Source organism: Martes martes (genome assembly GCF_963455335.1).
Source record: "Martes martes genome assembly, chromosome: 11".
Taxonomy (NCBI): domain Eukaryota; kingdom Metazoa; phylum Chordata; class Mammalia; order Carnivora; family Mustelidae; genus Martes; species Martes martes.
The window spans coordinates 81,020,398-81,034,268 of NC_137899.1; the positions used below are offsets into that span (position 1 = coordinate 81,020,398).

The window sequence follows — 13,871 nt, forward strand, 5'->3', positions numbered from 1 at the left end:
GGGAGATGGCTAAAATCAAAACCACACCGAGATATCACCTTACACCAGTTAGAATGGCCAAAATCAATAAGACAGGAGACAAGTATTAGAGAGGATGTGAGAAAGGGGAACCCTCTTATACTGTTGGTGGGAATGCAAGTTGGTGCAGTCACTTTGGAAAACAGTGTGGAGATTCCTCAAAAAATTAAAAATAGAGCTACCCTATGACCCTGCAATGCACTACTGGGTATTTACCCCAAAGATAAAGATGTAGTGAAAAGAAATGCCATATGTACCCCAATGTTCATAGCAGCAATGGCCAATGGCCACAATCGCCAAACTGTGGAAAGAGTCAAGATGCCCTTCAACAGACAAATAGATAAAGAAGATATGGTCCATATATACCATGGAATATTACATCTCCATCAGAAAGGATGAATACCTAACTTTTGTATCAACATGGGCAGGACTGGAGGAGATTATGATGAGTGAAATAAGTCAAGCAGAGAAAGTCAATTACCATATGGCTTCATTTACTTGTGGAGCATAAGGAACAACATGGAGGACATTAGGAGAAGGAAAGGAAAAGTGAATTGGGGGAAATCAAAGGGGGAGATGAACCATGCTAGACTGTGGACTCTGAGAAACAAACTGAGGGCTTTAGAAATGTGGGGGGGGGGGGGCGGTTGGTGAGCCTGGTGGTGGGTATTAAGGAGGGCACATATTGCATGGAGCACTGGGTGTGGTACATTAAAAAAATGAATTTTAGAATACTGAAAAAATAAAATTAAATTAAAAAAAAGAAATTTCAAAATTTATGCTAGTATCTGTGGAAATAAGTAATAGACATTGGGTGAAAAAGTTAACCATGCAATTTCTAGGTATCAAATGAAACAGGTTATTATGCCAAAAATGGTAAAAGTGGTTTTCCATCCTCATTTACAGTGGAACAGAGGACATAGGACTGGTCTGTGACATGAGAAAAGTTGGTTAAATGACAGGAATTTCCCAGCAGGGAGGACATGTAAATTGTGGAAGGGGTTAAGAAGTTAAGGTGTCAGCGTTTCATTAGTGAAAGCATTTTGGAATCTATATTCACTCATTTATTAGTTACTTCTATTTTTTAGAGAGATAAATAGGAAAATGTACTTGATCACTAGCCCAGTGCCTATTGCCAATGCTCTTCTCAGTAACCAGTGCATTCCCCAATTAAGGGACAGGTAACCAGAGTTCACCTTCATGGATTATTTAAAAAAAAAAACAAAAACAAAAAACTCTTGGGGAGCCTGGGTGGCTCAGTTGGGTAAGTGTCTGCCTTTAGCTAGGACATGATCCCAGGGTTCTGGGATCAAACTCCAGAGTACTATATGGGGCTCCCTGCTCAGTGGGGAGCCCGTTTCCCCCTTTCCCATTCCCCCCGCTGAGCTCTCTCTCTCTCTCTCTCTGTCAAATAAACAAAATCTTAAAAAATATATTAACCCAAAATAAATAAAAACAATAAATTAATAAAAGAGCAGATATCAATGTAGTAGACAGCAAGGAATACAGAAAATCAATTAAAGTACCAATAAAAGAATGGAGAAAGGAAATTCCTTTCAACAAATGGTGCTAGCACAACTAGATATTCATATTAAAAAAAGAAACTTCAATCAATTCCAGTCTCACTTAATATACAGAAATTAATTCAGATAAATCAAAGACCTAAATGTAAAGGTAAAACTACAAAGCAGGTAGAAAGAAACAAGAGCTGCTAAAATTTAGGAAGGCAAAATTTTCTTAGGATACAAAAGCACTGACCTCCAAAAAAATAGCTGATTAATTGGACTTTCATAATTTCATAGTAAAAACTGTTACTCATGAAAGGATACAACTAATACAATTAAACAGAGAGCCACAAACTGGAAGAAAATATCCACCATACACGTATCTGACAAAGGACTTGTATCCAGGATGTATAAAGAACACAACTAAATAATAAGAAAACCTACCCAATTACAAAATGGGTGAAGCACTTGAAGAAACACATTCAAATAGAATGCATAAGAATGATACAATAAAAACAGGAAAAGTTGTACTTCCCTTTGTCCCTGTTGTCAACAGGGATATGTAAATTAAAACTACAATAGATGCCCCTTCACATCCGATAAGATGACAAAAAGACTCACACCTCTAAATACTACTAAGGATTCAGAACAAATATAGTTCTTATACATTGTTGGTGGGAATGCAAAATAATATAACCGATCATGGAAAAAACTGTTTAGCACTTTGTGCTAAAATTGCAGATACACCTACCCAACAATGCAACAATTTCAATTCCAGATATTTGCTCAATAGATATGAAAGTATATGTCAAGAAAAATGCTTAGAAAAGGAAAGTTCATAGCAGCTTATTTATACCAGCCCAAAAAACCTGGCAATAATCCAAATAAAATATCATTCAACAATAAATATGAATAAATTGCTGATGCATTCAATATCAGTGAATCCCAAAAATATTACATTGCACAAAAGAAGCCAGGTGGCTCAGTGGGTTAAAGCCTCTGCCTTCGGCTCGGGTCATGATCCCAGAGTCCTGGGATCGAGCCCCGCATCCGGCTCTCTGCCAGGCAGGGAGCCTGCTTCCTCCTCTCTCTCTGCCTGCCTCTCTGCCTACTTGTGATCTCTGTCTGTCAAATTAAAAAAACAACAACAAAAAAAAAAACCACTCAGGAACTAGCAATGCTAATCTTTGATGATTGAAGTCAGAATGGTGATTGTCTATGGTGGGTAAGAATTGACTGTATGGGACCACAACACTACTTCCTGACGTAATGTAAATGTTCTATAACATATTGGTTATATAGATATACAAAATCCACTAAACTATACATATATGATCTATGTATTTCACTGTTTACAAATTTTACCTAAACAGTAAAATGATGCAATAAAAATGAATTCCTTATATACACTTTACCCATGGTGAATAAAAACTGCAACTATAGGTATATTCAGGGACTTAGGATCCTTTTTATGAGTCATAGGTTGTCAAATTTATGTCTTGTGTAATATGGCTTTTATTAAAAGAATAACATGACTACTTTTGCTATTTCTTATCATGGCATTTTTATTAGTATATTGATGCTTTAAAACAAAGTACTATTAATGATTTATCAAATATCCAAGGCTACTTTCTTTTTCCATACTTGCATACCATACAAAATTAGACATATGCAGTCTAATTTTTAACAATCCTGCATATTGTGACATTTTGGCTTACATAGTTTTTGCCTAACAGTTATTTACAAGGGGTTTAAAAGGTAGATCGAGATGAGTTAAGTCAAATAATGTAATTTAAAAGCTGTAGAAAACAGCAGATATTAAATTCATCCTAAAAATAGTTAATATCGCTGGAATTTTCTCCAAAGAAAAAAATTACAAAAATATATTGTTACTACAAAACAGCTGGGGTTTTTGTTTAGCAGATAAGAATTCTTTGTTCTCAATTCAAAAGCAACTTAAACATTTTTTTCAACTCAAGAGTCTTTTCTGGCTACTTGCTGTGCATAACACAAATTATATAGTTTCTTACAGTGCAAGGCCAACTCCAATTGGTTTTATTCATATCAACTTAAAAACAGGTATGGAAAATAGAGCTATCACAATGTGTAATATTTTTATTCTAATAACTGGTATTTCAAAAACTTTTACATTAAGAGAATATTTGTAAATTATAAAGCCTAAAAAGTTAAAGACCATATATAGTTCTTTGTTTCAAAGTCAAAGCGGTCTCCTAAAGTTTGAGAGAATTACTGGCTTTACAAATTAGAAAAGAGAGAACTAGTGAGTTGTTGTCTTCCTAAAATTGGCTAGCTGCTTCTAATTCGGGGAGGATAAACGCAGGATAGGAAGACCACTGGAAGCTGTCAAACACAGGCATTAGTCAGGAGCCAAGCTGAGTGGAGGAGAGAACCAAGGAAACAATTTGCAGACAAAGCTGTTGTGAAGATAGATTTTTCTGAGTAAGGCCACAGGAAGTTCATAACCTCTTGAACACCTGTAAAGCTCATAGCTTGCAAAGAATCATGGTAGTTGTTCACTTCATATACCTGGAACATTCTCAGAGTTCTGTCACTTCTGAATAAAAGGAAAGAGTAAAGATAAGGGATAACTCACGGGTCAAATTAGCATCCACTGGCTGTTGGGCAAATTCCCAGAGAGCCATGTCACTATTTTATAGTTAACAAGCATGTAGGTGACCAAAAAAAAACAAGACAAAACAAAACAAAAAAACAGTCATTAGAAGGTAGACCTAATTCTGAGTATCCCCCAACAACATATTGCATATGAAATCATAAAAGAAAACTATTCTGTCTTAAAAAAACACTTTAAAAAAATACTTAAAGGAAGCAAACTTTAATCCTTCATTTAACAAACACTTAATATTTCCTGTTCCCCTATATTTTATATATACAGTCTAATTTTTAACAATCCTGCAGATGAAGTATTGCCAACTTTAGTTGACAGATGAGGAAGCACAGAAAGATTGCAATTTTTGTCTATCTATTTACCTGGGTTCCTCTAGGCCATGGATAGCATTTTACTTAACATTGTGGCCCCAAGGCATAATAACTAGTCCATATTAAGCCTGAGAAATATGTGCTGAAGAGATGAGTAAATAAGTGAATGAAGTACAGTTGGGCTGGCCCTAAAAATAGTAGAATATTAGAAAAAGTAGAGACATGGGAGAGAAGATAGGAAAAACAACCAATCAACCAACCAACCAAGGGTAATATCCAGCATGTGAAAATGCATACTGTGTAGATAACAATTTGAAGAGCCATCAGGAAAAAATAATCCAGTCTCTTTCTTTCATGACTAACTCTTGCACCTAATTCAATTCATAAATCCAATACTAGCATGAAATACTAAACGCTAGTATATTAACTCATTGGAGAGTCAGAAAAATACAGACTTCTGACTCATGCAAAACTTTTATACTCTGTTCACTATCAATTTGCTTCTGCATCACCTATATTCATCTTCACATCGGCTCACATGAATCTGCAATGATTAAATATTGTTCGGTTCAGTTTTTGATAAGCTCTTAATTTCAGTTTAACACAACGCGAATATATCAACTCTCTAGAATGTGAAATCAACTTTGAATATGTATTTCTTGAGATTGTAATTTAATTCTACATTGTATGTGGAAAAGAAGTTCAAATTCAGTTTAGATTTCACAAACACCTTGCAACAGCTGTATATAAAATGCTATGAAAAGTAGACACTGTCATTGTCACTAACTGTTCATTGCTGAGAGGTGCATAGTTTAGTATGTATTTTTCCTTTCATGATTACATAAATGTATAATATTTATGGGGACTGTAGTGGAAATATTTCTTCCTGAATCATTAAGACTGAAAATTGAGTATTTATTTTATTTTATTTTATTTTTTATTTTCAGCGTAACAGTATTCATTGTTTTTGCACCACACTCAGTGCTCCATGCAATACGTGCCCTCCCTAATACCCACCACATGGTTCCCCCAACCTCCCACCCCCCGCCCCTTCAATACCCTCAGGTTGTTTTTCAGAGTCCATAGTCTCTCGTGGTTCACCTCCCCTTCCAATTTCCCTCAACTCCCTTCTCCTCTCCATCTCCCCATGTCCTCTATGTTATTTGCTATGCTCCACAAATAAGTGAAACCTATGATAATTGACTTTCTCTGCTTGACTAATTTCACTCAGCATAATCTCTTCCAGTCCCGTCCATGTTGCTACAAAAATTGAGTATTTTATCTATTGTATGTGCATTAGATGTGCAATATATATGTTTTTTAAAATGTTTTTAAATGTTTTTAAATGTTTTATGTGTATTAGATGTGTAATATAAGAAATGTTTTTAATGCAGTACATTAAACTTAAGTTTGTAAAAAGACTATTAGAATTCTTTCCAAGCCAAAAGCATCCAGGGGGCTTCTGGTACAGCATGTAAAAAGCTTAGAAGTCCTCACACTGTCCTAACAAATAAAAAGCTAGGCTAACTGAAAAATCAACAACTCTTCCTAGATCCATAACAGAAGGAAGGTCACCCCTGCCCACACTATTGGAGAGGATGACAGGCAAATAGAGAATCACAGCCTACTGGAACAGTATTCCTAATTGGCCTAACAGATAACATTTTATTCAAAATAACAGCAACAATACATTTGATTGTGTTTGTTTGTATATGTCATTTATATGCTTATATATATAAGTGAAATGAATGACAGCAATGATATAAGGGATAGAAGGGAAGAATTAGGATTATTTTGTTATAGTTGGGGCTTCAACATTTGTCCAAAATGTACAGATCCAGCAATCAGAAAATCAGTAAGGACATAGTTGAACTCAAAACTAACACCAATTAGCTGCGTAGAATGGACATCTACAGACTACATCATCCAAAAGAATGTATATTCTTCTCACGCAAAGAACATCCAGTATATTATTCTTTCGACCAAATTTTTTCAGTTCTCCCTCTGAAATACATATTACTGTTCTACAAAATTTTATGTGTGACAGTTTTGAGAGTGTAAAATGATGTTTTATAATGCCCATTATGGAACGATACATTATTCCCATAAGGCAACGTGGAGTATTGCCTCAAATAGGGCACCACAGCATACTATCTGGAGTATCATTTGGAGACGCCAGGGATTTTGTGAGATCTGGTGAGAATGAAATAATCTTAAAACCAAAAAAATTATGAAAGTGTTCTTTCTCAACAAGGTATTGGTAACTCTCAACTTCTAAAAGGTAGAAATTATGACTTGTTCACTTAGTTACCCTTAATTTGACCATTTGCGCTCTCTAAAGAACTGCGTTGAGTCTCAAATTCCAATTCAGTGGGAATATTACTGTGTTCCCTGGAGAATTTCTTCCTTGTGCATTAAGACCTACAAATCTACTGAGTCCAAGGTTGAAGGGATGGAAAGTGATAATTTTACGTAGATTATGTGGCATAGTAGTGAAAGGGGCCGCACTCAGCTTTTTCCTTTTGTTCCCAGGTCTGTGTACTTTTAGGATAGGGCAGACAGCACTATCCACTAGTCAGCTCTACCCATTTTTCCCCAGCCTATGCATTCCAGCTATGAAGGAGACAGCACATTCTGATCAGTGATTTAAGGCATAATACTGCATCCTGTAAGACACCACTCCAACACTCCAGGGTACTGTCACTCAGATGATGCCATAACTGACTCTTCAGTAGGCCATTCCAGAACTTTATGAAGTCAGATATTTCTGGGTAGTAAGGACATGGTAAGACCGGTGAACTCTGTGAGCATGAACCCACTGTCTCATTTCCTACTTTGTGAAATGAGTCCTTCGTTGAAGGTAATGTAATACATGACATCATAGTGGTAAGTAATGCTTCCTGTAGGACCACGACAGAAATACTGTAAGCAAGGAGGACAAATCCATATGCATATTAAACACCCATATTTGTGAGAATGTCCTCTCCTTGATTAAAAAAAATTCCAAAATACTCACCTATCCATCAGAATGTCAGCTGCTTTCCCTGGGGAATATTATCAGCTTGTAACTTATTAGTGTCCTCTGCTGTTGGGGAATTAGACATGCAGCTATGAGGGTAGCTAAATGAGCCTTGGTGAAGCAAAACCCCTGTTGCTAAACCCAGAGATGAGTTCCATCCATACTGTCAAGGTTAGTTTGTAAATGAACCTATCAAGCAAACACCAGAAATCTAGTAAAAGAAGCTGATTGAGATACACAAGAGGATGAAGACTTGATTACTGACAGTGTCCTCTGCGGTGGATGCCATCTGGAGTGCTCTTACATAGGACAGGTTTATTTACACACATCTCCCCCAAATGCCTTATCACCAATATTTAAATATTATTCTCTCTTCCTAGTTGATTAACCATTTAGGCACTGTCCATGGATATCTGTAGATCTATACCACCAGCTACATCCCACTGCACAAAAAGCGGATAATGAGATGGCTCCGCTTGCAAGTCTTCCCTCGGAGAGAATTCTTTATCCGTGTCTTCCTTGGCCTTCCAAAGTGCAGCTGTGATCCAGCGGAAGCGTATGTGCAGAACTTTCCCTAAACCAGACCATCAGCTGACACTAGGGTGTGCAGATCCTCTGCAAACCAGTTCTTTTCTTTTCTCCCATTTAAGTGACCAGAGGGAACTCTCCATGAGCCACAGTTGTTTGTTGAGGTGTAAGTGGAAGAGCAGTAGCAGCACAGACCACAGGAGACTGAAGTGTCTGCTTCCCGTGGTTTACTTGTAACTTCCAAACCTGCAAGGGCATTCTTGGATATACAATTCCCACTTTACAATGAAATGATGCTGTGTACATTTGACTTTATGACTGGGTGAATCTGATAACACACAATTTATTATGGGCATTTTTCTAGTAATATAGTCACTTAGTGAATCACTCAGTGATAAGTGTCCTCATAAGAGAAGGAAGAGTAGAAGACAGACACATAAAAATAAGGAGGCCAGGTGTGACCATTAGGGCAGAGACTGGAATAATACAGTCAAAGAAGCCAAGAAATTCCTGGAGCCACCAGAAGCTGGGAAAAGCGAGAAAAGATTCTCTCACATAGCATCCAGAGGGAGTGTGGCACTGCCAACACCTTGGTTTCAGACTTCTGGCCTCCAGAAATGCAAGAGAATAAATTCTTGTTGTATTAAGCCATCTAATTTGTTGTAATTTGTTATAGGAGCCCTAGGAAACAAATACAGCTGTCCATTTCATTCCCACGGATCTGATTATCATTTAATCATTGTTATAAATCCCCACAGGGTCAAATCACTTGGCTCCTAGGGCTTTTTATTATAACTCTGTTCTCTTTTTCTCTGATGATTAAACTTTACGAGTTGGCTTTTAGCACTAGGGATCCCATTGTTCCCATCAAATTGGGTTATCATATTCTAGTACAGCATGCCCGCTGTCATCTCCAGCCTAGAGGGAACAGCTACCACAGAGCTTTTCAAGGATGCTGGTAATCCACTCATGACTGCATTCCTTAATGCCTTGGTGAAGATCCTCTTGTGGAGTATTGACACCTGTAAGAGGTGTCTGAGAAACTCACATATAATGGAGCCACCCCAACAACCCATTTTCCTGAGTAATGTTTTCCAGGGAAGTTCTTGAATTTGGAGCTCATTGATATATGCTACTTTTGAGTCCAGGCTTCAGTTAACACATCTAGCAATTCACAGGGCCTTAAACCAACACATAAAATCCTGAATTCTAGGCAAGCACATGAATTTGGCTTGATACAATCTTTTGTCTTGTCTTTTTTGGTCTAATAGCCTTAGAATAATCTCTTACACATGCACCCCTGACTCTTGATTAAAAACTGACACAATCCTACAACTCCTTCAGTATATAGACTGACTCATACCAGACCGTACCTTGTTCGTTCTTCCTCACTACTATCCTTACCTTAGCATGAGATCTAGCTGGGGTGCACACTTAATTGACAATACAACTCTATAAGTCTTACACCTGGCTCTAGACTTAATCCTTAGCCACATCCTGCCATGTATACACAGGAGATAAGTAATTTCTGTAGAGTTGTCATAAAGGCTTTCTGAATTTCTCTCTGGGCCTTGTGTTAGACCTTCAAGGCTTTCAGTTTATCGTTTTCCTCATGAACCCTTTCTGGTGTAAGAAATGCCATCCTATGGCACAATCTTTGTCATCAAAGTGACTACTTGGCTCAGCCATTTGATCTCGCTGTGCTTATCCTCCCTTCGCACCCCATTCTATGCCACCACTTGTGGTATTTTGAGTAATCATGATGCTACCACATGCTGCCTATCACCAGTGTCCTATTTCCCCTGGCAAGGAGGTTATCCATATGTTCTTCAAATATGTGAGCCGCCAAAGCCCGGATTCCATTTTAAAGTCTGTTTGCGGGGATCATTCCTGGTACCAATTACTGTTTTTGTCAGGGTCCAGCAGGTACACTTAAACTGATTAATTTGAGAAGTATTTAGAAAAAGGTTGTTTATGAAGTCAAGGGCACTGTTTAAAGAAATCAAAATGAAAAACAGAAGCACCTTAAACCTTACTACAAAAGAAAGCAATACCCATAAGCTGAAGGAGTAAAAAGAAGGAACGAAGCTCAGAATTCAAAGAGAGCTACAGCGCACAAGGGCTGACCACCCAACCAGAGATATGGTCTTAGGCACATAAATGCAGTCACTGACAACAACAGATCAAAAAGATAGGAGAAGCCAGGGGAATAAACACCCAACCTCTGTCTGTCTTTCAGACCTCAAATGTCCTGCTGATGCTTCCCATTGGCCAAAAGCAACTGGAAGATGTCACATACTCATTGACACAATGCACAAAGAGCAGCCTCTCTGGGTACAGAGCAGAGAGGAGAAGGGTAGGAGGTAGATCTGGAGAAGCAAATGAAGAATGTCCAGCAAAAGCCATGTTATTTCATCTTTTCATGTTTTTAAATTTAATTTGCTAAAACTTTGTTTAGGATTTTTGCATCTATCCTCACCCTGAAGTTGGCCTATCAATTTCTTTCTTGTGCTAGCCTTGTCAAAGTTTGCTATCAACGATGTAGTGGTCGCGTGAGTTGGGGAGTATTCATTTTTTCTATTCCTTAGAAGAAGAGTATCTGTAGAATTTGAATTTTTTGATCTTTCGATGCTCAATTGTGACACAGGACAATTTTACTCACATTACACTTTGGGCAAAGCATATTATATAATCCTGCCTCATTTCGAGAGGGTGGAGAATTGCAATCAGTCACTCAGTGCTCCTGGAAAGAGCAAAGACACATTTTCTACCTCTTGAGTCACTTCTTTTTTTTTCATTTCTAAGGTTATCTGGGTCAAGAACTGCTAAGGGTCTGAGACGCTACCCAAACACAAGCTAACAAGTTTGGCTGCCAGAATGTCATAGATGACAGGGGACGACACAAGACTCCTGGGTCAGAGATGAAGCACAATTTATTGTTCACAGAAATAGCAGCAGCCAGAATATCAGCATTTTGCCCTAATTCCCCCAGGGTGATACAAAGTCTGGATGACACATGCACACACATTACAGGGTAGAAATCCTGGGCTTAGAAACTCTGACTCTTCTATAGTGAACGGTAAATAACTATCCCTATCTTCCAAGATTGATTACTATACAAACAACCTTCAAAATAAACCAGAAAAGGAGAACTACTATCTCCGCCCCCAAAGACATGCAAAAGTGCAAGAAGCCTATGGAGAATGGTTTTTTAAGTGACTTTTTAAAAACTTACTTCTGTATTTAACAGAGATTAGTCATTTATATTGTGAATAATAATTAATCAGTATAAAGTAACTCCCTTTTCTCTCTTTTTCTTCTCAGTTCATCCTTGAAATTAACATTACCAAAACTTTGGTGTCTGCTTGCATGTGACTATTACAATTTTACTAAATATCATACTTTTAACCTTTATATGTCATTTCATTCGGGATATATATCTGGTACACAGCATTTAGCTCACTCTTTTGATACAATATTATAATAACTATCCTTTAATGGAGAACTTTTAACCTATCTGAATTTATGCACTGTGATATTTCTAACCCAGTTTTTCTCTAATATGTACTTCCTGCTAACTTTAGAAAACAAAAACCAAAACCCTTTATTTCACAATCGTTCTCAAATTTGTTGTTTCCTTTTTCTCTCTAGAAATGTGTTTATAATTCCATCCTCATTCTGCTACCAGTTGCCTGTAAATTTTTAAACTAAATATCTGAATATCTACTTTCCTACCTATCTGTTGACACTTCTCCAATTAAAAAGACTTGGAATAATTTCATCCCTCTGAACTCTCTGGTAGTAGATATTTTGTTGGAATAGGGTATTATTTTTATAGATTGATTTTTTTTTTGGCAGTATAGATTTTTACTTAAGGAATTACTTTTGTTCATCACGTTGTTTCATAATCACAAAAATGATCATTTAGAAAGGATCTTGAGGTTGTAGGGCTCACTGTCATTTCTTATTTACAATATCATGCCCATACCTTACTGCCACAGTTTTAAGGTGAGCTGGAGTACAGAATGGGAAGGCAGAGATTCATGCTATGCTTCCTACTTGACAATGTCTTTCTTCTGCCTTCATAAACATGAAGTAAAATTCTTGGGTCATTTTTTTAAACCCTCAAAATTCAAAATCCTTCAATAGAGATGTTCCTCCCTTCTGGCATTTAGTGTTGGAGAAGAAAAATCTACGATGCTATTAATTTTATTTTCTTGTGGCTAACTTTCCCCCTCTAACTTGAATGCTTATAGAATTTGTCCAATATTCTTGAAATTCAGAAATACCATGAGATTGTGTTTTTATGTGTCTCTATATTAATTTTCCCAGTACTTGGTAGATTCTTTACACAGCTAAAGTTATATGTCTTTTCACTTAGGAAAATTGGCCTTAAATCTCAATTTGCTAATTGTTCCTCCTTTTTTACTCCATTTTAGGCTCATGTTATCTTTAGTGCAAATACAGCAAGATTATTAAACTTACTATTTTTGCTCATCTACTTCATTACTTTGTCCTTTTCCTCTAAATTCTAGGAAGTATCTTGAGCTAATCCATCAAATCTCTATTTTAGATTCATCTTTAAAGTATCAAATCTGCTGTTCATTGCCATCTCTGTGTTGTTTTTGGTAATTTAGCAATTGTTTATCTTGTGTAATAGCTATTTTTCCCAGTACCATTTTTTTCCCAAAGGATAAAAAGTGCTATCAAATATCCTTATCACAAATCAAGAGATTTGATAAACAAATATTTGTTTTCATTCCTCAGAGGGTCCCTGTTTGATTTTTGCTATCTAGTGACTGTTCTTCATCAGTTTGTTTTTAAAATTTGCAGGTATAATTCTGTCCTATTATGTTATTTAGGCATCTATCTATATAATACAGTCCTCATGAAGGAGAAAGAAGGATACACCTGCTATAGTTTCATTTATTAGTAGCCAAGGGAAGTATCATCAACAGGTCATAAACTAGAGGAATTCAGATACTGTGAAGGCAAGAGAACCGACTGCTAAATGAGCTATTGCTTTCCAGTATGCTAGAGTTAGGATTTTAGTGGGTAGCAACCCGACTTTTTCCTCCCACTGACAGCTCTCTAACCAGATACGCTCTCTAACCAGATACGTTTTCTAGCCCCTTCTGCTTTGGATTTTCAGATAGCTGTCTAAATTGAGAACTGTCATTCTAGAAGGACTGAAAAGTGCTTACCAGAATGCTGGGGAAAGCCTGTCTGTTCTTAGCTGTTTTCCCCCTTAGTGGTTATTCTCCCAGTTCTATGGGTACTGCCCCTTTCCCTACATTCAATTGCTCTAGCTGGTCTACCCCTCTCGGTTGCATTCCGCAAATCTTCCATACTAACAGCAAATGCTATCTGGTCAGTTGCTTCATCCCTAGGGTAAACAGTGGAATTCCCAAAAATGCTTTTTTGCCCCTAACTGAATATTTCTCCCCTGATGCTTGCCCCCCCAGCCTTTTTTTCTAAGATAGCATGTTCTTGTACACTGTCTAATGAAAATCTGGTCATTTGCATTCCTGTGTAAACCCACTGTTCTCTGTATTAAATTGTTACCTGTTTATTAGTGATCAGAATGGTCTCCAGTCTAACCCTATCTGTAATTTACCACTTCGAAAGTTCCAGAATGTCTGAATTGTCCATGGAAACCTGAAAATAACTCATAATATAGCACTTCCCTCCTTGATGTTTATTTCCTTAAGAACAATCACCATGTGACATGCTTTTGCTAAAAAAAAATAAATAATAATTGTAGATGTCCTAGAAAATATATTGCTGAAATATTGGCAAAAATTTATGTAGAACAAATATTAATATTTATATTGAATTCCTTG

The 13,871-nt window shown here is 37.0% G+C and overlaps 1 protein-coding gene across 1 annotated transcript in view; it reads right to left on the reverse strand.

The window, feature by feature from the left end:
* Positions 1-7,892: 7,892 nt before the first annotated feature.
* The window catches only part of IQUB (IQ motif and ubiquitin domain containing), a gene marked incomplete at both ends in the record, with an annotated part of 47,118 nt that continues 41,139 nt past the window's right edge, over positions 7,893-13,871 (reverse strand). Inside the window, one exon of the mRNA XM_080818732.1 lies at positions 7,893-8,074. Within this exon, the coding sequence (XP_080674858.1) occupies positions 7,893-8,074 (182 nt within the window). The remainder of the gene's footprint in view (positions 8,075-13,871) is intronic.